This window comes from Tauraco erythrolophus, chromosome 9 (assembly GCF_009769465.1).
Source record: "Tauraco erythrolophus isolate bTauEry1 chromosome 9, bTauEry1.pri, whole genome shotgun sequence".
Lineage (NCBI taxonomy): Eukaryota > Metazoa > Chordata > Aves > Musophagiformes > Musophagidae > Tauraco > Tauraco erythrolophus.
In genome coordinates, this window is record NC_141473.1 from 3,161,441 (window position 1) to 3,185,978 (window position 24,538).

At 40.9% G+C, this 24,538-nt stretch overlaps 1 protein-coding gene across 1 annotated transcript in view; it reads right to left on the reverse strand.

The window, feature by feature from the left end:
• The window catches only part of DOCK1 (dedicator of cytokinesis 1), a 316,175-nt gene that overhangs the window by 116,026 nt on the left and 175,611 nt on the right, over nucleotides 1-24,538 (reverse strand). The window contains exons 28-29 of the mRNA XM_086616514.1: nucleotides 15,003-15,104; nucleotides 8,181-8,275 (exon numbers count right to left, since the gene is read on the reverse strand). Coding sequence (XP_086472640.1) covers nucleotides 8,181-8,275; nucleotides 15,003-15,104 — 197 coding nt within the window. The remainder of the gene's footprint in view (nucleotides 1-8,180; nucleotides 8,276-15,002; nucleotides 15,105-24,538) is intronic.

Genomic DNA, 24,538 nt, shown 5'->3' on the forward strand with positions numbered 1-24,538 from the left:
GTATTATTTTAAATTCGCATCTCTCTTTACCGTTCTCAAGCTTCATAAGATACACGTAGCATCCAAAATAACTTGAAGGGATTAAATCTGCCACCATTTAAAGGAGGACAACCAGTTAACAAACAGGAATATTGCCAGGTCTAAACCATAGGACTGCCTACTTAAAAGTGTGCAAGGAATCAAAAATAGCAAGGCCTTGTAACAGGAAAAAAAAAAAAAAAAAGAAGAAAAAATCTCTAAAAAAACCTTAGTTCCATTTTTTTCCCCTTCATATATAAAAGTTGAACTCCAGAACACCAGCAGTTGGGATCGTTTTATCCCCAGGTGTATCTTTCTAGTTCAGGAAGAGATGTTCCCCAACACACAATTCTTTTCTTTAAAGTCACTGTAATTTTCTCGTGGCAAATAAAAGGTTGAAGTGTCACGGAATATATCAGAAATATTTTGAGAAGACGTTAACTATTGCTGAGCAACGAACAGGGGCGTATTAATCTAATGCTCCACAGTGGCATTTTTGAAGCGAGTACTGAACAAGGATCATCCTTTCCCCAGCAGAATTAAATGTACCATCTCCTTTGTGCTTTAGCATGAAACACACCTGCAACAGCCTTCACCTGAGTTTAGAAAGGTGGTATGGTGGAGAGCTCTACGTTCCCAGGAGGAGAGCAAATCCCATCCACGCTTCAGAGACCAAAAAATAGGTTCGTCAAGGGAAGCAAAACAATAAAAGATGGAACAAGCAGAGTCACAGCAGATGCTCGACACAGCCACCTAGCCCAAGTCCACCTTCCTCACTGCAGGACATCTTCACCAAAACACACATACACGTCTCCAAACACATGAAACCCAGAATTTAGACTACATAATAAGGATTATATTAGTACTGGAAATCATTACTCCACCTCTAGACCTCAGAAGAGGTACAAATGAACAAGGGAGCACTCAAGAGAAGCAGCAGATATTTGGGGGGGCTGGGAGGCAGCTGGGACATCTCACCCATACATCCCCACCATTGGCAGCTTCTCCGGCGCAAAGGCTGCTACTCAACTTCTCTACCATAAGTGATCACAGATTACAGAAATAAAGGAGAAAAACATCCATTAAATCCAGGGGAGTGCCAAAACCCCAACTGTTCAGCAATTCTCACAACAGTACCATTATCCATATACCACCTACGCCAGGCAGCATTTCCAACTCCTAATGGCTGGGATAAAATAACCTGCTACGAGGGACCTTCCTCTCCTCCCGCTACGGAAACCATCAAGGGAAAAGATCACCCGCTGAAGCATATTCCTTCAAGGCAACTCAGCCTTTTGAGTAAGAAAAAAACCCAACTCTGTGTTATTTTAAACATAGTCAAGTACACTCATTTTACTCCAGGTCCAGTTAATTTGACAGGTACGACACTAAACCGAAAATCCTGCAAGATCTTTACTGAAAAGGTCAGGACATTATGCAACCAAGGTTTTACGGACAGTAAAAAAATTCCCTCCGTGTACAGAAACTGTATCTTTATATAATAATTTACCAACGTGCATTCATCTCTTTCATTTATAGGTGAAGACCAAACTTTTGGGTACATAAGCCAGTTTTGAAAACTGACTCCTAAGAAAGTTACATGCTTTGAACATTTTTATCTTCAGTCTCTACATGGTAAATAGTGGGAGGTTTTTCTATACAGAAAAACGTCTGGCACTAAAGAAAAAAAAAAAATTGCTCCCAAGTTTTATTTCATTCCACCCCTAAATAAAATTATTTTCTTGTTCAAGTTGCATGTCTGGACCCTTAAACTTTCTAAATAAGTAATCACAGCGTCCTATGGAAAATGTATTAATAATCAGGAAAAGTAGCACCAATTCCTCCTTATCAAAGCTTACTGTTCAGACTCTTCTTGAAACAACATATCTCTTCCTCCTAAAAATATAATTGCATTTCAAACAGTTTCTCCATCACAATATCCTATTTGGAAATGTAAAACAATTACCATATTCCGTAACAACACACAGTGAGTAAATATTTTAACGATCAGTGCCCCGGTTATAAGAACCAGCTTTCAAGTCATGTCGACTAATAATCTCTTTGAACACGGGTTTAATGCAGGATTGAACTTCGTACCTATGCAGGACTTTTGGAAATCGAAGCAATGATTTCAAAGTGGTTTGTGTTTCCTCTCCCCACCCGGTATGTCTGATATTAACTGACAGCCCGTAAAACTGCGTTGTGTCCCTGCATTTCCTGTAGTTTTCTATCCAGAATCTTTGCCATCCTGCTGGACTGTTTTCCCTTGCTGTGAAAAGGAAACCTCCATCCATCAGTAGCTTGGGATGGATTTCAAACAAGAGCTTTTGCTCTCGCATCTAATTTGACAGATGTGACTTATCTAAGTGCAAAGAGCCTATTTTCATACATCTACTAAACACATGAGTAGTTTTGTTTCTATATACCAGCATAAAGCCCAGCAGAATATTGCAATTAAGCAAAATTTCAGTAAGCCCAATTTTATTTTGGCTTTGGGCTACTTGTCAGCAAGAATAACTCTCAGGCAACTGAAGGCTGTACTACATTTTAAGGTACACAGTTCCGCAGAACTTGCTCCAGCTCATAACCACTTCGGCGTTGGCACACTATTGATGGAGAGTCACATCCACAGCTGAAGTTAATTCTGAAAGTGCAGTATAGATCTGACAGGTACTGCTATGACAACCACGGAGCGGAACAGCCTACATTTCCCTGGAAGCTCCAAAAATAAACATGTACGAGCCACTCCAGCAACAGCAAAAAAGGTACATGTTTACCAGACGTATCTGCCTGATCCTTCTTCCTCCTCTTTGCAAGATTTTTTTCTCTTTTTCGCACAGGATAAAACATTAATATTCTGGACTGGTTTTTCAGGAGGAAACGCACCTCCACCCACCTGCAAAACCAACGCAGCACTGGAGGGGAGCAGGTAACACCCGCCAGATTCCCTCCGCAAGGCAAGATGTATTTCCACTGGGAAAAAAAAAATACATAGGCACAAGAAACCTTATTCTCACTGAGAAGCATCTCATTCCTTTTTCTCTGACTTCAAAAGGCAAAATAACCAGGTTATTTTATGTAAATGTGGACATTAGACACAAAAAAATAGAACAGAAAACATCAAATTCATTTTTCATAGGCAGCTCAGCTTCCACTGGAACAGCTGCAGATGAAAGTAGCAGCTACAAATTAATATATCATAAGGTCTGCCAAAGGAACCGATTGTCTCAAGTGCCAAAAGTAAGACCAAAGACTAAATTATTTTCATTTACAAAAACGTAGAGAGGAACTGTTTTCATGTTCTGACTAAGTTTAGCTCGTCAGCTTACGACAAAAGTTAAAAACAATTTCTAAAACATTTCTGAATCGTTTCTAAACATGATTTAGAAGGGGGAAAATGAAAAGAATACAAAATCCTTGCTTCTTTTTTTTTTTTAAAAAAAAAAACTTTTACAGTTAAAAGTCCTCGCTTGCGTTTTCCTGCAGGAGATGCCGGGAATAAAGACTCGGCCTCCAAAGCTCTCCTCGCCCCTATCCTGAAACACAGGAGAACCTCCTGACTCCTTGCAACTATTAAATACAGCGATCGAAGTTTATCCCAGAGACCTGTGTGACAGAAATCCCACGGTGGCTGAAGATCAGGCCCAAATTTCATTATCAAGCATCTGGTGGATTGCTACCAAGAGGCTGTCACAGTAGCTGTCAACACAGCTGATGAAACCCCTTCCTTTTAATCCTCCCTTAATAGGAATTACTCTTCCTGAAAATGTGAACATGTATAAACCTTTCAGCAGATGTAATTTAAAGGTGCCCAAGTATCTTAAACAGAATTATTAGCAATTTCCAACAGTGATATTTAAAACTACAAGTAGCGTTTTCTTTTAAAGTTGTCTTAGCTCATCCTTACGTGTAGGCACCGTGATCATGAATACATTTAGGAACCAGGAGTTCACCAGGCTTACAAACCCCTGTCAAAAAAGAAAACCCAACAGATGAAAAGCTCCATAAATTCACACTAGATGTAATCCTAATGTAGCCTGACACAGAGAAATGGCACTGGGTGACCGATGCCCACCAAAACCCCATGCAGGCAGGTGGTGAAACAGCAAAAGGCGGCAGATTCCCTGCACAGACCCCCTGGGCAGCCCAGGATGGCAGCAGGTCTCTGGCAAAGCACAGGGCCAGCCTTCACCAAACGGACACTGAACATCCTCTGGAGATGTTGCTATCTGCCGTTGGGAAGTTCACCTCCTAGTCCCAGCCCAGCATCCACCACCCAACACAGAGCAACGGAGCTCAAGGCAACTCTCTAGAGATCATTCAGTGCACTCCCCTTTTCCCCAAAGTACAACCAGCATCTTAACAGATGCTTGCCAGGCTCTTTTGAAATATCTCTGCTGCTGGAGACTTCGCAACGCCCCAGGCCATCAACTGCCGCGCTCACTGCTAGACTATTTCCCCCAGCCTTGACCTTGAACGTTTCTTGCCACGGTTTGTGACCGATACTTCTTACGTGATCCATAAGAATTCATATGCGATTCAACGTGGCTACATAAAGGCGATTCCCATCTGCTCCGTAGCAAAATTTTATATATCTGAAGACCATGTCCTCTGTTTTCTGCCCTCTGTCTTCTCTCTTCTTTAGGTTCACTCAAAAGCAATGGCCGTTTCAAGACAATATATGGATGAAGACTTAATTATTAAATACTATCTGGATATTCTTTTCAATCAACCACCCCTAAAAGTACTGTGCCAGTAGACCTTGGCCGTTTAGGCATTCAGCTCTCTGGTTTAAACAGTCTCTTGCTTGTCTCCTAGAATCAGCTGTTTCAATCGTAACGCGCTATGGTCTATTATTCCTCTCTGTCATCCTGTCATCGATGTTTTTTTCCATCTCTGCTGCTTGGATATTGTTGTTTACTGTAAAACAGCAGCTGATTTGGACCAAAATTTGACAGTGAAATGAAAAGCCATCGCACCAGTTTGAATCTCCTTTTACCCGCTCTGACAGCACCTGATGAACCTACACGGTGACGATCGTGTCTTGCGACGTCTGATGGGCAGCCAGCAAACCAATGTCACCTTGAGCATACTGGTGGCAAACCAAAGGATTACACCAAATTGGTGACGTTTAAAACTTTGGACTTTTCATTAACAAATTGCTTTGCTAAAACAATAGAATCTGTTTTTAATTAAATAAGAGAAGTCAGTAAACCGAGTATTAAGAGGCACATCTAAGAACAAAAAAGCAGTAATTATCTCATTAGATATGAAGATTTTTGTGTTCATTTCAGCACAACAGGTGGTAACACAGCGTGACTGTGTTGTTCAAACAAAGGCAGGCTGAGCACGGGAAGCGATCCTGTGCATGGCACAGCATACTGGGGGCTAGGAAAGAGCTAACACTCCAAAGTTTTGTTGCACTGTACCAAAAACGTGTGCAAAGTACCGAAGAAGAATAATTTCTGTGACTCTTAATGTGCATATATTTATGTATACAGGAATCTTATTACTAAAGTAAAGTTCAGAGAAGTGTAGTACTAAATTCTAACTAAACATCATTTGCAAATATTCCCTGTAATACTGTGGTTCACACGCGTTTCTCCGTTTCACCTCTTAGAATCACAGAATAGCTTGGGTTGGAAGGGACCTCAAAGATCATCCAGTTCCAACCCCCCTGCCATGGACAGGGACACCTTTCACTACACCAGGTTGCCCAAAGCCTCATCCAACCTGGCCTTGAACACTTCCAGGGATGGGGCAGCCACAACTTCTCTGGGCAACCTGTTTCAGTGCTCCTCCCCCGTAGTTACAACTCTATCTCAGCCAGAATATTTTAATCCACTGTTAATTATCTGGAAGTGAACCATCGCATGGGGAGGAGCTGACTGGGCTGCCTCTGCCATGAAGGTGAGGAGATACCTCCTAAGGGATCGGTCCACCCCCCTTACGACAGCAGCACCATCTCTGCTGTGTGCTTAGATGTCTACATGCCAGCTACGTTTTTCTTCCTCTTTGTTTCACACTACCAGATATATTTCATGCAGACAAACAAACTCACAAACATTCTGGATCTAGTTAAAAATTAGCTCACTTAATTCAGTTCATGGCACAGAAATACTCCATCTGCAGAAAGAAGTGCTTTGCAAGAGGGACACAAAACAGCAAGCTCCGAGTTGAGAGGATGTGGGAGCTTTAAAAGATAGAATTTATTCTTAAATTTTTCCCCGCTTTCTTCAACAAAAATTTACAGGGGTGAAAATAAATGGACCAGATGGACAAAAAAGTATTTCACAATGCAGCTTTCTGTTTTTGGAAACCCCACTAGCTTCAACAGGAAAAATGAAAAGCACTGAAATCAATTCAGAAGCATTTACAAACAAGCTGGTGTAATGAAGATGAACTTGTAAATTAGAGACAAACAATCCCCTTTAGCACTTCTGCAGATATTCATCAACACCAGAAAGATGTGAAAAACGTGTTTGTTTTTAACTTTAAATACTACTCAAATATTCTCTGGGTACTGAGGTTATTCAGTAAGAATGAAAGATCTTAACACGTCCCATTTCAGCTTCTTCAGGACTTAATGTTCAGCAAGGGAACAAGACGAGACTATTTTTAAGGATCAGAAAATCAAAGCCCCTACCCTATCTGCAGACCTCTCCATCACCCTTTGCATTACTCCAAATTTTCAGAGGGAGGAACTGCTTGCTAAGAATTCCTTTGTGCTTTAAAGAAAAAACAGTGGGGTGGGAAAGGCTCTTTCTATACTTTTGCTCTTTCGTTTCTATGACCATAATTCCACAGTTTAAAAAAAAAAAAAAAAATCGAGGTCAAATTCTCACCCAAATGAACACCAAGAGGTCATTTGGCAATGTTGTGAAGATAATATGAGGAATATCCATCTTCTTTACATCTGTGGAAAGACTCATTGTGATATTGTTCACAGCACAGTAACTGCCGTGTGACTGGTTAACTGGCATTAACAGTGTCCGAGCACAGACCTTCTCATCATATTTCAATCTCTTAAAACGGTCTGCAAAGCACAGAGGTGTTCCCCTGTTGGAAAGGATGCCAGGTAACATACGCCGTGAGGGTTTCCAAAGCACCTGCAACACGAGTCTCGAGACACGTGGAGTTCTTGAACCAAAACCACTTTCAAAATTAAAAAAAAAAACAAACCCAATGGGCTTTAGATCTTCCTCATCAGCTTACTCTTCAAGGGCTCTTCATTTAAAACAGCAGGTGCTTCTCAAGCTGTGGCCACGCAGAAGTGTGCATCCATAACCGATGGGTATAGCTCCAAAGATGGCCGAATCTCCTAACTCTTATTTATTAAGAACGGATTTTATTAGGTGGTTAAGGAGACTTCAGAAGCCAAGATTAAAGTTATGGTGCATTTTTATAACAAGAGTAGGAACTGTGGCTCAGGATTTTATATAAGTAAACACTGACAACTTTATAGCATGGTAGCTACCAGTAAGCACAGAAGAGATTTCTCCAGGCAACTAGTAAATATAATGTTTTTTCCTTATACTTTCCTCACAGTACACATAAAAGCATTTGACACACTTAATAAATGTCACAAACATAAAATATTTCACAAAGGCATGCTAAATAATAACAATGCTGCAATTATTGAGCAAAAAAAAAGAGGAACTAGAAACATACGCAGCCTGTCTCTTCATTACCAGGTTGACGGAATCGGAGTTTAAAATGCCATTTCAATTCTGTCTTGTTAACACCACTGAAGATATTCCAGAACATACAACTCCACATCAGCATACAATAACCACTAGTTTTTGAGGTCATATGCAAAACATATAACTTATCCCCAAAGGAATAAATTTAATCATTGTAAGATACGTACAGACTCCTATTGCATCTGCAGTTTGTGCCAAAATTTTGGATCTCGGAAGGATGCCACTCTTAATTTGTGATGGACTCCAAGAGCCTCAAAACAGGCCACTAAAACACTGCCCTGCAATCTCCAAAGCCAATTTTTAACTAATTGTTTGCTTCAGAGAAGGGAAAAAAAAAAAAAAAAAATATCACTCTAGCTGCTGCATTGTGTTTTACTGTTTCCAAGCAACACTGTTGTTTCAGATCAAACATGGAACAGCCATCTCGGAAAGCTACAGTGCTTCTTCCTCTCTACTTACTTATTCTGCATCATGTTCATTATCACCCAGTCGAAGGGATAGACGTTCTTCCCAATGAGATTCTTGAACATGATGAATGTCTCCATCAGAAAATCCTAAAAAAAAAAAGAGAAACTATTTGAAAAAGACCACTCTTCTAGATAAAAAAAAAAACCACCAAAAAACAAGTGATAGTGTCATTTATTAATGACTAGATTCAATAGTTGTCTTACCGTTCCGCTTCATAAAAAAGTCATTATTCACATACAACACCCATAAATTCTACTAAGGCGTATTTATAGATGACGTACATAACTCTTACAATAATTCGATTTAAATTTTTCAGAAATTTTAACAGCAGCAATCCTGCATCGTAAGCAACTCATGGTATTCCTCAGGAACAAGCACTGGTTTGCCAGTTATCTGAAGGCAGTTTCTGCTGAAAATCATATTTTATTTTCTGTACCACAGACAAAGTCTCACAGTCGCGTCGCGTGCAGCGTGCATTGCAGCACGCATGTCGCGACACGTGCCTGGTGGACGCTGCAAAGTTGTTCAAAGCATACTGGTACATAGAAAGAGGGCAGGTTTAGATTAGAGATAAGGAAGAAATTTTTCACTCTGAGGGTGGTGAGGCACTGGAACAGGTTGCCCAAAGTAGCTGTGGCTGCCCCATCCCTGGCAGTGTTCAAGGCCAGGTTGGATGGGGCTTTGGGCAACCTGGTGTAGTGGAGGGTGTCCCTGCCCATGGCAGGGGGGTTGGAACTGGATGATCTTTGAGGTCCCTTCCAACCCAAACCATTCTATGATTCTAAAGAGAAAAATAAACCCTAAGATATTAATTTTAATCTTACGATTACACTAAAAATACTCCCTGGAGTCAGTTGATGAGTTTGCCCTCCCCTTGTGAATACCTTCCTGAAATTTTCTCTTGCCTGCAATCGAGATGATCTATTTATTAAAAAAAAAATGTATGTTCTAGTTCAAAACTGGATTCAGGTAAGCGTGGTGGTGCACGTTACTCTGACCTGGGGTAGATGACAGCAATGGTTTGGTCATCCTGAAACTAGGAGAGACTCTCTCCCTAAAGGGAGCAGCAGTAATTGCTTCTGCAAGTGAAAATCTGACCCAGAACAAAGTTAATTTAGTAGCATAAACCCATTTATTTCTACGCAGATAGAAACAAACATCTCCTTGGAACAGCAACCTCGCGTACTTTACAATGTAAATCGTCTTCTACAATTTGGGAATCTATAATCTCTGTCTAGCAATTTGAGTAATATCAAATGCTCAGAGAAAGAGAAAGGGGAAGAAAAGAACCTGATGCAAAAAAGTCCTTGATCCGCTTCACGCAGAGATAAAAATGAACATTTATTCCAAGGTAAGAATATTTTTCCTTTGCCATAGCTTCTCAGTAATGGTGTTTATCTCGTCCATCTTTAAAATGTCAAATGCCTACCAAAAAAATCCAAAATGTTCCATTCACTGGACTTTTAACTAAAGCTGTTTTTTATGTAACCATTTCCATGAGAAACAAATAATGAAGTCACTGCTCTCTCAAGGATTCCTTCACATGTGAGAGCCAGCCTCTTCATCGCATTTTGTCTTTCAATTGGTTGTTCTGTTAAGTTTTTCCTGGCTCAGAAATTCCCAGTCGGTGGGAAGCAGGGAGCTGCAGAGATCCCGAGGACACAACATCGAGATGATGAAGCAACGTGGACTTCCAGGCTACATGGCACAGGGGGTTGCTTTGGGATGCTTTGCATCCCAGCTCCTGGCACCCAAGGAGACACCCAGAGCAAAGAGCGCCAACAGCATCAGTGGGTACAAAACCCACATTTTAACCAAAAAAATATATAGTACGAGTAAAATAATTCCTCTGCCTTTTTAGCAGAATCGCTCCCCACGAAACAACACCAGCAAAGCTGTTTTGACATTGACAGGACTGAGACAAAATTTGGAACCGCTCATGGTTAACGAGATGTCACTGTTGCGTAAGTCAATGCTCATCCCAGGCACGCGCTCCGCGAGCTCAGTAAAACACGTCTTCGTTCAAGACATCAAACTCCACCCTTCACTGCTCATTTTTCACCTATTTTGGTGAAAGAGTGACATAATTTCTAATAATCACGGGGCATATTTTGCTGCCCAAGCATGGCACAGCACTTCATTTGAGCGCGTGGTTTTTTTCACAGCCACAAGCCTCGGGTGATTTTCTTACTGGTGCTGCTCCACAGCCCAACAACTGAAATATCAGTGGAAGTGGCACCATGGGAAGGGTCACCACCTATCCAAGAGGGCAGATTTGAGCTCACTGGGCTTTTTTTTTCCCCCCCCCTTAATATTTTCAGTATGAGGGTGGTGAGACTTTGGAATAAATTGCCCAGAGAGGCTGTGGGTGCCCCCTCCCTGGAGGTGTTCAAGGCCAAGTTGGACAGAGCCTTGAGCAGCCTGACCTCGTTGAGAGGCGTCCCTGCCCATGACAGGGACATTGGATTAGATGATCTCTGAGGTCCCTTCCAGCCTATGCCATTCAATGATTCCATGATTTTATGAATACAGACGTATCCTTTCTTGGTTTCTTGTGGCAAACTCTACCTTACACTTTATTTGTCACCCGTTCCAGCTGTTGAGCCTCTTCACACTTTGCTGACCAAGCTGCGTGTGACGGTGGATGAAATTTCAGACTTTGGTGACGACTCGCGTTTGTTACCGGCCCTACTTTGCCAATTCAGCTCTATATTTTAATCTACTGATATTTACGTTTTAATAACCCTACTTTCACACAGGTTATTTTAAACAATGCTCTGTAATAACTAAGCTAATTATTGATCAAATAAAATGCTCCTGATGCTTGCCTGTATTTTATGTATTCGTAATATTGCTCACTTTTCCATTTTATCTTTCTTATAGAAAAGCAAATGGTTCATATGAATTAACCTCATACTATGAGCAAAATCCAGGGTTTTTCAGGGGGTGGGAGTGGAGAGGGAAGCTATAAGTTCATGCTCAGTTGCTGCAGAGTCTGCTTATTTTCAGTATACCTAGAAACAGAACAAATTGTTCTGAACATTAAAAAACAATAAAAACCTGTACTAAAGGAGCAAGGGCTGCAACTCCTGATCTCTCTCCAACTACAAACACAAATCTTATTTCGTATCCCAAGGAAAAAAAAATTCACAACAGATAGGACCCCTTCACAATTCCCATCCAATTACAGAAAGAAAACAGAGTAAAGCTCAGCCCTCGAACTGGGGAGATGGTGACTGCAGAGTCTTAGACAATTCCAGCTCCCCTGGACTGCTGAGCATCACACCCCGATACACCTACTTATATTATTCACAACCTGGGTTTCAAAGAGGTTCTTCAATAAATTCTCAAGCTTAATAAAAATAACTAGCTAAAACATGTAGGAACTCGGTATGAAAAAACTTTAGGCCAAGCTGATGAAAATCTCAGCTTTGCTGAGTCCTGAGGTACAGCCCTCAGAATTCAAACACATTCAGCTACAGCTTTTCAGGACATGGAGTTTGTCTTTCTACATTCTTCACCGACTCCAGGACGCTGTCTTGAATGCCTTTAGGGAGGAATACTTCTGAGATACTCCACACGGCAAAACATTAGCATATATATTTTTGCCAACTAACATCACATGTGTCTCAACTGAATACAAATTTTACCAAGTAAAAAGGGGAAAGAGATCAGTTAGTCCCAGAAATAACCTCACTGATCTCAGATGATGTTTCATCTCAGGATGATAGCAGGCTTGACAGAAAGAAATTCCTCTTTGAACAGAAATACCTTAATGAATCTAAACAATATATTCTGCAGAGATACAAGACTGGTTTTATCACATTCCATCTCATCTTTTCTAACATTTCTGAGGCCAAATCAGACCATTATCACAATCTAGAACTGTCACCTACAAAACACGGGCCATAAAGTTTCCTCTAGCAGTTCCAACACCAGGCTTATGACTTCTGGTTGAGCAAGCTATATGCTGAAGAGAAATTTAAGGGTCTCCAATGGTGAAAAAGCAACCACAGCTTCACTTAAGTTCTCCCTTTTTCTTGTAAATTTTTTTTTTCAAGAAAAACCTATTCATTTCTGTTTGAATGAATCTAGTTTCAGTTTTTGATCACTGCTTCTTTATGCCTTTGTGATAAAACTGAAACTCCTGTAATAGCAGATGCAGGTATCACCTCCATAGGCAGGGACGTTGGGTTTGAATGAAAACCCTTCTGGATTTAAGCTCTAACAGGCAAGTCAAAGGGCACTTGACAAAAAATTGTCAGATTAAAAAGAAATGGCATGAGAAGTTAAACAAGGAAGTACAGAAGGGCTTTTTTCCACCCAAACCATACAGTACCAAGGAATATACACATACAGTACAGGTCAGCAGCATCCCACCACTGAAGAGAGAAAGCAAAAGCCTCAAGAAAGAACATGGGTGAAGGTGAACCACAGCACCAATAACGGTAAGGAGGCAACGCTCCTGAGAGAGCCTCATGGGGTGTCAATTCTGATGGTGAAATGTAAAATACTGAACGAGATGTGGGTTTCAATTGAACACTAAAATCTCATCCATGAAGACATACTTATGAGAACATTAACTTCCCACTTGGTTCTCACTGAAAAGGTTATATAAGATTTTCTCTTAAACAGAGAAACTAGGTTGGTATCTTCATCCTTTTGTCCTAAATGATGAATCAGCTTTATTTGTGTTTGGAAAAAAAACAAAAGAAAAATGAGTTTACGCACTGTAGTTTCCTTTTATCACAGGATTAACGATATACTGCCATCATACCTCCACATTCCACACCTTCATTTATATTACTCGTATTTTACAGTCAGTTTAAGGTAGTATTATCTACCATTAACATATTACCCTTTTAATGTTTTACCAGGTTACTAGGTATTTCGGTGCCCATTAACATACATTATCATGTAATCGACAACAATATTACAACATTAAAAAGGTACATTTTAAGAGATAAAAAGCATTACAGCGACTGACCAAGTTTAGCTTAGTGTTATCTGCTAATACAAACCACAGCCAAGTGGCATAAGGGTGGAAAACAACTAGTCAAAGAGCACAGATGCTGATGAAAGATATGATTTAACAGTCCAGAGCAATTCCAGCTATACAACCCAAGAACATGCAGAAAAGAACGAATATACAGAGTCAAGACAAAAGAAAGAAGTGATTCTTCATGTATCCCAGTGCACTGCACAGCATATCAATCAAACTCCTAAAGCAAGCAATTCTAAATAGACCACTTGCCAAATCTCAAATACATAATGACTCCCTTGTTTTCACCAAGAAAGATCTGACCTACAGAACCACCTTTCAGACAATTTAGACCAAAAAAGAGACTTTAAAAGGAACACTTTTACTGCCATTTGAATAATGACAGATTTCCTAACCAATATTTTTCTCTCTGCATTTTTTCATTACGTGTTTTAAGAGAAAACTGCTTTTACCTTTTTCCATGTAAAACCCTGTAATCAGTCCGCCTTTTCCAGAGCCAAACGGTTTGAACCACTTCAAAAGTACAGAAATATTTGGCTTGATTAACCTTAACACTCGTGTCTTTCCCGTGTGTTAAAAACGTTATTTTCACTCCCTTAGCTGCATTTAAATTGGGAATGTTTTGTTATTAGTGGAAACCCAGCTGAAGAGAACTATCTGTGGGAGTGTCTGAGATCCTGAAGCAAGAGTAACTGGGAACCAACCCCTTCAAACTGGGAACCAACCCCTTCAAACTCGTGATGCCCATCTGCAGCTCTGTGCAGTTGGACTCGGTCTTCACTCTCTTGAATCCTCAGCTTTGTACTTTAGTACTTCCCAGTTCAGGTACAAATATTTGAAAACTGGCACGGGACAAAGAGCTCAAATCTTGCAGAATATAAGCAGAAGTCAGAAGAATAAAAATTAAAGTCATAAAGGAAAATGGGAAAGTCCAAACATTACCCAAAGACAAGACGCTGGGTTTTGTTACGTTGGGTTTGGAAGGAAGAAGGGAACCCAAACGAAGGCCAGCCTGAAGACTAAAATCCAGGTGAAAGCTGCCTAAAACACCGAACAGAATCCCCAGTACCAGCGTGGGTAATGTAACACAGCTGATGAGGCTTCAGGTCAGCCACTAATTGATGGATCTCAGCCAACAAGTTTGGTAGCTACTTTGCAGCATGCACTTGCCATATGGCAATGATAGTTCCAGGTCATTAGAGACTTATCTCCTTAGCTATAAACTCTCTTCTATTACACTCTAATTAAGCTCTGGTGTTGGCTTAGCTAGGCTACCTAACGACTCTGAGAAGACAAATTTCAATTATTATTGCTTATTTAACAACTAAGGGCATCTTTAAGGTTAAAATGTTTTGTATAAAATTTAAAGTGAGCAGATCTGTAAGTAAAAGCTATTTAAACAAATGAAATTGGGACATCTGGAAGATTTAATGCTCAAAGTTCCTTTCCTCAAGAAAGCTTTTTTTTTTCTATCCTTAAACAAAACAGATTTTAGGAACGGCTCAGCACTACTATTTCCTAATGCCTTCTTTTAATTGCCTCCAATCCACTGTCTCAGTGCTTGCTTTTTAAAATACTGAACAGCTCCAGAAACGAGCTGTATTCCCGTGTGTGGCAGAAAGGTTAATTTTATCCTTTGCAAACTGAGAAAATGTATGTCATAGTGCTTTATTTTTATATTAAATCTGTAATGTCAAACACATTTTGTTTACATTTCACAAGTGTATTTAACAAACGGTAACAGGAAAAAAAAACAAACAACAAACACAAGCTAAACTGTCTGATGAACAGATAAAACATGTTACACTTACCACAACATCTGACCTCATCTTTCCAAACGTCTTGATTAAATGAGCGTAGTGATAGTCCTCCATTTGCCTTAAAATGGCAGTCATGCATGCAACAAAACTTCCCTATCAAAAACAAAAGCACAAACAAATCAATTATTTAAGATAGGGCAACATAATACTCGCTATCAAAACGTAATATTGCTAGAGAGCACCATGTAATACAGTGGATAGAATGCTATCGTTTAAATTCGTTAATGGATACGCAAAATTCTGTCAAGAAAACAAAAAACATCTTGAAAAGTTTCTGTTTCCAATTTCATGGTTTTATCACCACCTTCACTGAAGATTTTGCGACGTACTCTTCATATAAAAACTGCTCAGGCATGAAAGGTTTTGGAAGGTAATAAACACCACTCCTAAAAAAATCAGACAATATCAGGATTTGCATTTGGGAAGTTGATACTATGCTCAAGGAAGAAATCTCTTAAAAATCATTATATTGAGCACAACAGTTAAACTCCAAGTTCTAATTTCATTGAGTGGTATTTTCAGATACTGTGATGCTTAAAAAACCCAGTAACTTCCATAAAACCAGAGTAGAAGTACCAACGTATCTCCCTCAAACCATGGAAAAAGTAAAAAGTGCCAAAAAAAACAGTTGAATCTTTCCTTCTGGCACGTTAAAGTATCTTAGTAACAACTCAAAACCACTTCTGTGGTTACTAGATCATAGAATCATAGAATGGTTAGGGCTGGAAGGGACCTTCAAAGGTCATCTAGTCCAACTCCCCTGCAAGGAACAGGGATATCTCCAACTAGATCAGGTTGCTCAGGGCCTCATCCAACCTGGCCTTGAACGTCTCCAGGGATGGAGCATCCACCACCTCTCTGGGCAACCTGTTCCAGTGTTCTACAACTTCTCGTGGTAAAAAATTTTTTCCTAATATCCAACCTGAATCTACCTCCCTCTATTTTAAAACCATTACCCCTTGTCCTATCACAACTGGCCCTCCTGAACAGCCTCTCCCCATCTTTCTTGTAGGCCCCCTTGAGGTACTGGAAGACCGCTATAAGGTCACCCTGGACCCTCCTCTTCTCCAGGCTGAACAGCCCCAACTCTTTCAGCCTGTCCTCATAGGAAAGGTGCTCCAGCCCTCTTATCATCTTCATGGCCCTCCTCTGGACCCTCTCCAACTGGTCCATGTCCTTCTTATGTTGGGGACTCCAGAACTGGACGCAGTACTCCAGGTGAGGTCTCACAAGGGCAGAGTAGAGGGGGAGAATCACCTCCCTCGACCTGCTGGCCACGCTTCTCTTGATGCAGCCCAGGACGCGGTTGGCCTTCTGGGCCGCAAGAGCACATTGCCGGCTCATATTGAGAGATGTTCCAGTCCCATAAACAACTTCTCTGCTTGTCCATCCTCCTCCTCTGACTATCTGCTAAAAACCTGTTAACTGACTACAGTAATAGCATCCACACCTTTTCTGGTCTTTAATGAAGAAAAAAAAAAAACGTTGGGAAAGATCAGCAGAACTACTCAAAAAACAACTGATTCGATATACGGTTGGATAAAATTGTGTATTCCCTTTTCTGTGCCATTTTCGAGGTTATTCTATGCCATGCACAGCCTGCCAGAGCACTCAGGAATCTTCTCTCCTTTCAAAGCACAGCACAGTTTTTATCGTTACCTTTAAGATCTGCATTACTTTCAATTTAAAATATTTATTTCTACATCAGCCCAAGTAACTGAGATCAAACGCAAAACGACACCGGGTTATCTGGTGGTGTTATGAGCCCTTTTATTTACAGCCTAATCCCCCAGCCCCCACCAGATAAGCACTCCTTGAATTTGCTTTTCTCCTACGTAATGGAGTTTAGATCTAAACTCCTGTGTAACTGATTTTATTTTTTCTACGCGATGCGAAGGTACTTGACGGGAGTTCTTAGGCATATGCAAACAGCACGAATAGGAAAGGGAAAGGCCACCCCAGCTGCTCTTCCACGACTTCAAAGGAACTTGATAACAAACTCTGACAAGAATAGAAGCTGTGGCTGTACAGAGGTAACGTTTACTACCTCTATGAAATGTAAATAAGATGGGATCATCTCAAAAATCTCAAAAAGTTAATTGTCAAAACACCGTCTAACAAGCACTCTACATAACAGACACTGCAAAAGCGCTTATGCCTCCAAGAAAATATTCAATAGCCCACATTCAGTCCTATTTCCCCTAATGATGTCATCGATCAAAGTGATGTTTCATTGCTAGGCAGAATTATAAATTTTTTAAATTGGCTGCTTAAGACTAGGCTGCAGATGTGATTCAGCCCATCACTTCATGTAAGATTCTGCGCATGGTTCATAAAAGCTCAGGAGAGCTGAAGACCAACTTTGTTTTGCTCACAGTATCTTTTTATAGATGCTCACTCACTTGAACCATCTGTAAGGTCCATCGCTTTGCAAACACCTCAACTTGTCTTTACCTACCTTCATGCAAACACGTCCACCCCACACCTGCAAACCCAGAGCTTCTCAGGTAATCCAGCAGCCACCATACAGCCTCGGCTTCCTCCCAACAAAGTAGTTTCTAAAAGCTTTGATCATATTTCTGTGTTTATCTACCCATTTGGCGAGTAATCTAAGTTAGTATACACAGCTGCAAGACTCAAAAGCCGAATTTCATACCTAAGGTAATTATCATGGCAATCTCGTATATGAAAAAAAGTGAACGTGGAGCGACTGTTAAACTTTCAAATGCATTTTAATATGGATTTTTAGATATAGGAGCAGCTCGAGATGCAGATCAATTTGATTGCCATCTCTTCCACGTCTACTGGTGACCCCTCTCCCTTCCTCTCTGCCCCATCCCTGGAAGTGTTCAAGGCCAGGTTGGATGAGGCTTTGGGCAACCTGGTGTAGTGGAAGGTGTCCCTGCCCATGGCAGAGGGTTTGGAACTAGATGATCTTTGAGGACCCTTCCAACCCAAACCATTCTATGATTCTATTCCTCTGGCTGCTGGACGGGATGGCTGTCTGTACACGAGCCCTCTCGTCCCGCTCCGACATCCCCGGCTCCTGCCAAGGGAGCCCAACCCTCTCCTCGGAGCAGCGCACACAGTCAGCAGGGAGCTGCTCTGCCTGTCCCCAGGAGCCTGGGAAAATGATGAGTCACTGAACAGAGAGATAATTACAGAAGAATATCTTCTTAATTAGCACGGCAAGAATCAGAAAGGACGCATGAAAGTTTAATGTCTGGCGGTTAAACTCTCTACTTGCACGTGGAAGCGTGAAAATGAAAATATGAAAGCTTGTTAAAAACCTGGGACGGCTGCTGGAGAAAAATATAAATATAGAAAAAGAAACAAGGTTAGGAAATACAAATGGAACATGAAGGTGAGGGAGTTCTGTAGCACATTTACGTTTTAGTTAAAAAAACTGGCAAAAATTTGCTAAATGTTGCCATGCCAGCTTAAGCTGAGCCCCAAAAGCAGTGCTGAGCACAACAGTTCGGGGTGCTTGACAAGTTAATCAACACTTTTTCCTGTTTCTCTGCAAGAAACAATGATTCTCGCTCATCTTGGTATTATCTCGGTAGCAAAAAACCTTTCCATCTTTGACATAGCAGTTCCTTTAACCTCCATTGCATTACACGCACAGACATCCCTGCTACAGCATTCATCTTCAGATCCCCACCTGCTAAATAGTGTTCAAGCCCCTGCTGATTAGGAAATTCTATTTAATATTAGAAAAAAAGTACACCACCAGTCATCTGCTTACTTTTCACAATTTTCTTTGCACTTAGTGAGGTATCATTTGCAGCCAGCACGCTCTTAATTACAGTGCTAATAAAAATTTGTCATTATTTATAGGCAGTATTTGCATTGTAGGTGTTTTTAATACGGTCTATTAACTATTTGGTGATAGCTAACAACATTATTAAATTTTAAGTTGATTTTTAATCTTTAGTTGGATTCGGAGACCATTCTGCAGCATACCTCTCCCAGCAATACACAGAAAAAAAAAAAAAAACTAATTCCCTAAAAAATCAATTTCAATTTTAACTGTAAGAGTAATTGCAAACCTATGTTTATACAGCAAGTACTGCGAGGGCAACACCGAGGCTTGCCATTGCTCTGTGCAATTATTAGCTATTTATTCACTGAAATAGTGTCAAGGTTTGTACTGAAAGCCTTTCACATCATCCTCCCTTACCTGCAAAGCTCAGAAATGAAGTAGCCACATAGTGACTAAGATAATTCCTACACATTGTACTAGAGAAGCACATTTAATGCACTTTGTAAGTAGTGTGTAAGCAGTTTAATACAAATAATTTCTCTCCTGCCGAAAAGCAGAGGTGCTGGATTCATTCTTTCTCTTCTAACCAGGTACACTGAGGCGAACAAGAATTAAGTATTCCCAAAGGAAAACCATGGGATCCAGGACATCCACAAGCCTGCTGTAAGAGAAGCCAGATCCAGCTCCCATGCTGGTAATTCAGCTTCATTAAAAGAAGAAGGAAAAAAAAAAAAAAACCACCACAAACACCAAAGCAGCTGATTTTTCTTTGCAAACGATGCATTATTTTCCAGAAATACATTTTATATAAAAAAATGACCATGCAATTTCAAACTGTAAGCTTATTTCTAATTCCTGTAAAATATAGTTCTGAAGGAAATCTTGAAAAGGGACATGAATGCTCAGAAGGTACTTATTTTCTTAAATTATCTTCACAATAAAAAAAATAAATGTTCAAATGGCCCTTTAGCAGATACGGGTAGGGAAATTTTAATATCAAATAATCCCCACAAGTAATACTAACATTGAAAAACTTCAGAATGAGAAAAGAATTCCCTGCAGGAGAGAGAACACATGCCAATGCTTTTCCCCCTCAGGAGGGAAATATCCTGTTTTAAATAGTCTTGCCCATTTTCTTCCAGGGAAAACTCCAAGCTGGAAATATTAAGCACTTTCACATATAGTGAGAAAATCTAAGAGAAATCAAAACTATACTAAGTGAAGGGATGTTTCATTACAATGTCCCTATTACCATGATCAGGAGAAGATGAAAAAGCATAAGCTGCATTTATTTTTCAATATAATTTTCCTTACATGGCCTCAAAAGACTACACAGCTAAATAGATAAATGGCTAAATAATTTAAAGAAAAAAACACCTCAAAACATTAGCATGAACTTCTCACTGCATTGTGGCTTTCAGAATGTTTTCATAGAATTTACTTTGTTGAAAAGGGTTAAAGACCCTCACAATTACCAGTTTGCAACAATATAAGAAGGAAGAGAGCTTTCTCTTTGCTTACAACATGTACTCTAGATATATTAGCAGCAAATAAAGAAAGAAAAATCAGTTGCTATCATTTCTAGAAGCCACAAATGAAATTGTTGCCCCTTCTGGACTCACAAGATAAAAATCCACCTTCAAAATGCCCCATGTTTCAAATTTCTACTGACTGCTGTTAAGACTGTGGGCTGCCCGTGAGCTTGCATGGCGAGATGAGTGACCTCGTCACCAAACATAAAATCCAAGGGGTCTGCAAACGAGTTTACTCACTTAAGTAAAATATCATGGAAGCTACTACAACAGCCCTGGAGTAGGTCCAGAGGAGGCCATGAAGATGATCCGAGGGCTGGAGCACCTCTGCTATGGAGACAGGCTGAGAGAGTTGGGGCTGTTCAGCCTGGAGAAGAGAAGGCTCCAGGGAGACCTTCCAGCAGCCTGCCAGTACCTGAAGGGGCTACAAGAAAGCTGGAGAGGGGCTTTTTAGCAGAGTCTGTAGCGACAGCAGAAGGGATGATGGTTTTCAAGTAAAAGAGGGGAGATTCGGACTAGATCTAAAGAAGAATTTTTTTACAATGAGGGTGGTGAAACACTGGCACAGGTCGCACGGAAAGGTGGTAGATGCCCCATCCCGGGAAACATTCAAGGTCAAATTGAACAGGGCTCTGAGCAATCTGATCTAGTTGTTCAAGGCCAGGTTGGATGGGGCTTTGAGCAACCTGGTGTAGTGGAGGGTGTCCCTGCCCATGGCAGGGGGGTTGGAACTCGATGATCTTTGAGGTCCCTTCCAACCCAAACCGTTCTGTGATTCTGTGATTCTATGAAGATGTCCCTGCTCACTGCAGGGGGGCTGGACTAGACGACCTTCGGAGGTCCCTTCCAACCCAAACTATTCTATGATTCTATGACAACTCAACATGCATAAGGCAGAGGACCTCCTGGCATTTCTTGTTCTGAAGAATACTTCATATTGTACAATACATAACGACCCCAGAGCACACGGCTCACCATTAGCTACCAGTTAAAATGCACCAGCGTAGGTTCCCAGTCACATCACCGCAAGAGTCAGTGAAAGCACACGATGAAGGTTAAGATCCAACAGCAAATGCACCAAAACCAGGAATGAGGATGACTCTATATGAACGTAACTCAGCTCCCCAGGAGCAAAATGCCTCATTTCTGCTCATGGACTGTTCTGGACACTGGAGAGAGCACTGTGTCCAAGGACTCTGCGCTGGCCAGGGCACGGTGGATGGGAGCCACAGATGCCTTAACCTTCTACCAGCATGGCCTCCACCCGTGTTGTCATACGAGTAAGGACAGGAATCAAAACCAAAACAAAGCAAAACACCCCTAGATAGATATATATATATATATCATCTACGTGTGTGTATATATAAATGTATGTGTATAAACTCATACATATATTTCTCATAGCATTAAAACAAACATTTCTTTTCCTGTACTAGAAAATCTGACAGGGAATTCAGCAGCACCTTTAGAAAGTTATTTCACGGATGCAGCAGCAGAATGTAAACCAGTGCAAAATGTTAACATTTATCACTTTTCCATTTCCTTAGGCCAAATCCTGCCTTCCTGCACACAAGTAAATGGAAGGAATAAAACACGTGAGGCGTTTTCCTCTGAGAAACAGAAGCTAACATTTGTAGTAAGGAAAGTGATAAATGTTTGGGTTATTTTTTCCTGCTGCCACAAACATTATTACAAAGGCGTCTTTTTGAAAACGAAGCAAGATCCACTAAGCTATTTTCAGCTGACAAACTTTGCTCTTATAGCTCTTGGAGAAGACGTGCCACCTCTTTTACCCAACCTGACCTAAGCAGCACAGTGCTTGTCTAGTTTCTGCCTGGCAGAAACCTCTCTAAGTCAACCCGAGCCCGTGTAGGTCCGTTCAGAATTCAGAAGACTGATATGGAAGTTGATAGGTGAATATTAGCTTATTTAGTCTCACATATCTTGTTTTACCTCAAAAAGTGTTTTACGGATCCAGATTCGATCTCTGTCAGTTCAATTGCCATCAGTCAATAGAAAACTTGTTATAAAAGGAAATCGTTTACAGGACTTCAATGCCAATTACTACATCCTCACCAGCTGAGTACTCTGCTTCCAAAACAGAAAACAATGCAAATTTAGCTGATTTTCCTGAAAAGAGCACAAGTTCTGAGGAAATTTTCCATTTTTCATAGGTGGAGCACGGAAGAACAGCACTCAAGTGAGCTAAGCATGTCACTGGGATAATGTCGTAGGATACCTGAGCAACCTCCGGAGGCTTCTCCAGCCCGCTAAAAGCAAGGCAGCTCCAGGGTTGGACCAGGCTCCTTGGGGCTTTACCCCGTTGCATCTTGAAACCTCCAAGGATGGAGGTCAACTGCAAGGAAGAACCTGGCTCTGGTGTCTTGATGGCCTGGGGGGTGCTCTGAGGTCCCCCCAAAGCCTCCCTAAGGGCAGAGCAGAGCCATCCTTCTGCTGCCAGAAGTCACAAGCTCCCAACTTGGTCTTGGGGACCTTTCCTGCACCATTAGGAGAGCAGGATTTGTCAATCCCTCTGTCGCTGTCTCATGCACTCCATCCCACAGCAGAGCAGTCTCCAACGCCCTTCGTACAAACTGCTGCATCCATAAGCTCTTACAAACAACACAAATTAGGCATTTTACATAAAAAAAATAAAATTGAGAGAGGTCCATTCCACACTTGAGCCCCTGCAGGAACCACTTAGCACAACTCCTACGTGGCAAACCAGTAAGCAAAAACTTCCTGAGATATCTTTTAAGTCGACAAAAGCTCTTGCAATTAACAAAGTAACTTTGGGGACACAAAACAAATGCAACGAAGTTCTTGCTTCATGTTTTACCAAAAAGACTAGTTTGAGAACTGCAGGGGAAAAAAGCCATGCTGAAGTACCACAATCACATATTTGTTTGAGAAGGTACTGATTTTGGAAGGTATTTTATTTGGAAAAGCAAAGTTCTTAGCAAGAACTCCTTGTCCAAAGTTTTCCAAACTTCTTTCAACTGCCAGGAGAAGAACAAAACCTGCAGCCACCTTCCCCTGACTGGCAGACAGCTCTCCATTACTCCGTCCAGATGGACCCACAGGCTCCCACTTCTTCCCAATCTCAGTGAGCCTCAGCAAGGTAAAAATACTCAACCAGCTCCCCTTTGACACCTTTCCATGCTGTAACACTGCTACGGGTCCTGATGCACTGCTTCTAAATCAATTCTGAACACGCAAATTCCTGAATATTGTTTCATTTGAAGGAAAATCCTGTATTCCCAAGCAGTAGAGGCAATTTCTCTGAACACAGAGAAATCTGGCTGGCAAGAAAAGCAAAAAGGATCTTCATCCAGATCAAACCCAGAACCCAAGATTATGATAGCTCAACTGAAATTCACTTTGGAAAAGGCTTATTTATTAAAAACTTGATGATTCACACAATGAGAATATACACAAAGCGTTCCCTGGTTTGAAAGTGCTTTGCACCAACTTTCGGAGCAGGCAAGCAAAAAATTAATGAGACGTTTTAACAACACCATTTATCATTTTTCTAAGGCTTTTTTCCAAAGAAGTTCATTTTAACCAAAAATGCTTCACTTTAAAAAGCTCTATACAGTCTCAGTATTAAACAGTATGCCCTTCAATTGAAATCCAGTGCTTAAAATTTCTGAAGGTCAGTCCAGTTATTTTTGGTTTCCTAAATGTCTTTCCCCACCTCTTTTCTCCCCCTGCTATACTAAAAATTAGTTCACCGAAAATCTAGAGAACTGCCCTCAATAAATCTTTGAGCTATCTGCCTTCACACTTCTACTGATGCTAATACAATACACAAAACAACAGAGTATTTATAGGTTTGGCCAGTATGCAAACAGAAAAAAAAAAAAAATAAGGAAAAGCCAGACAAAATGTGTTCTTAACAGAATTTTGCACGCATGCAGCGCTGAATTGGGGCTGTAGGATCTAAATAGAACCACTATGGGATTCAGAATGACTTACTTCTAGTGTAAGTATCACTGGTCGGCACTCAAAGCTTTTCCCACCACTCGTGTGATATCCGGACACATTGGGAAGGACAAGGAAGGAGACGCAGAACAAAAAAGAGCTGAGGTGCCCCTGCATCAGTCCCTATTAGAGGAAGAGCTTCCACAGAGCCCCACGCAGAGGAGCAACCTTTGAGTAAGGCAGCAAAGAGACAAACTCTCAGTGGAGCAGAGAGACGTGCACTGACATTTTTACAATATCTATAA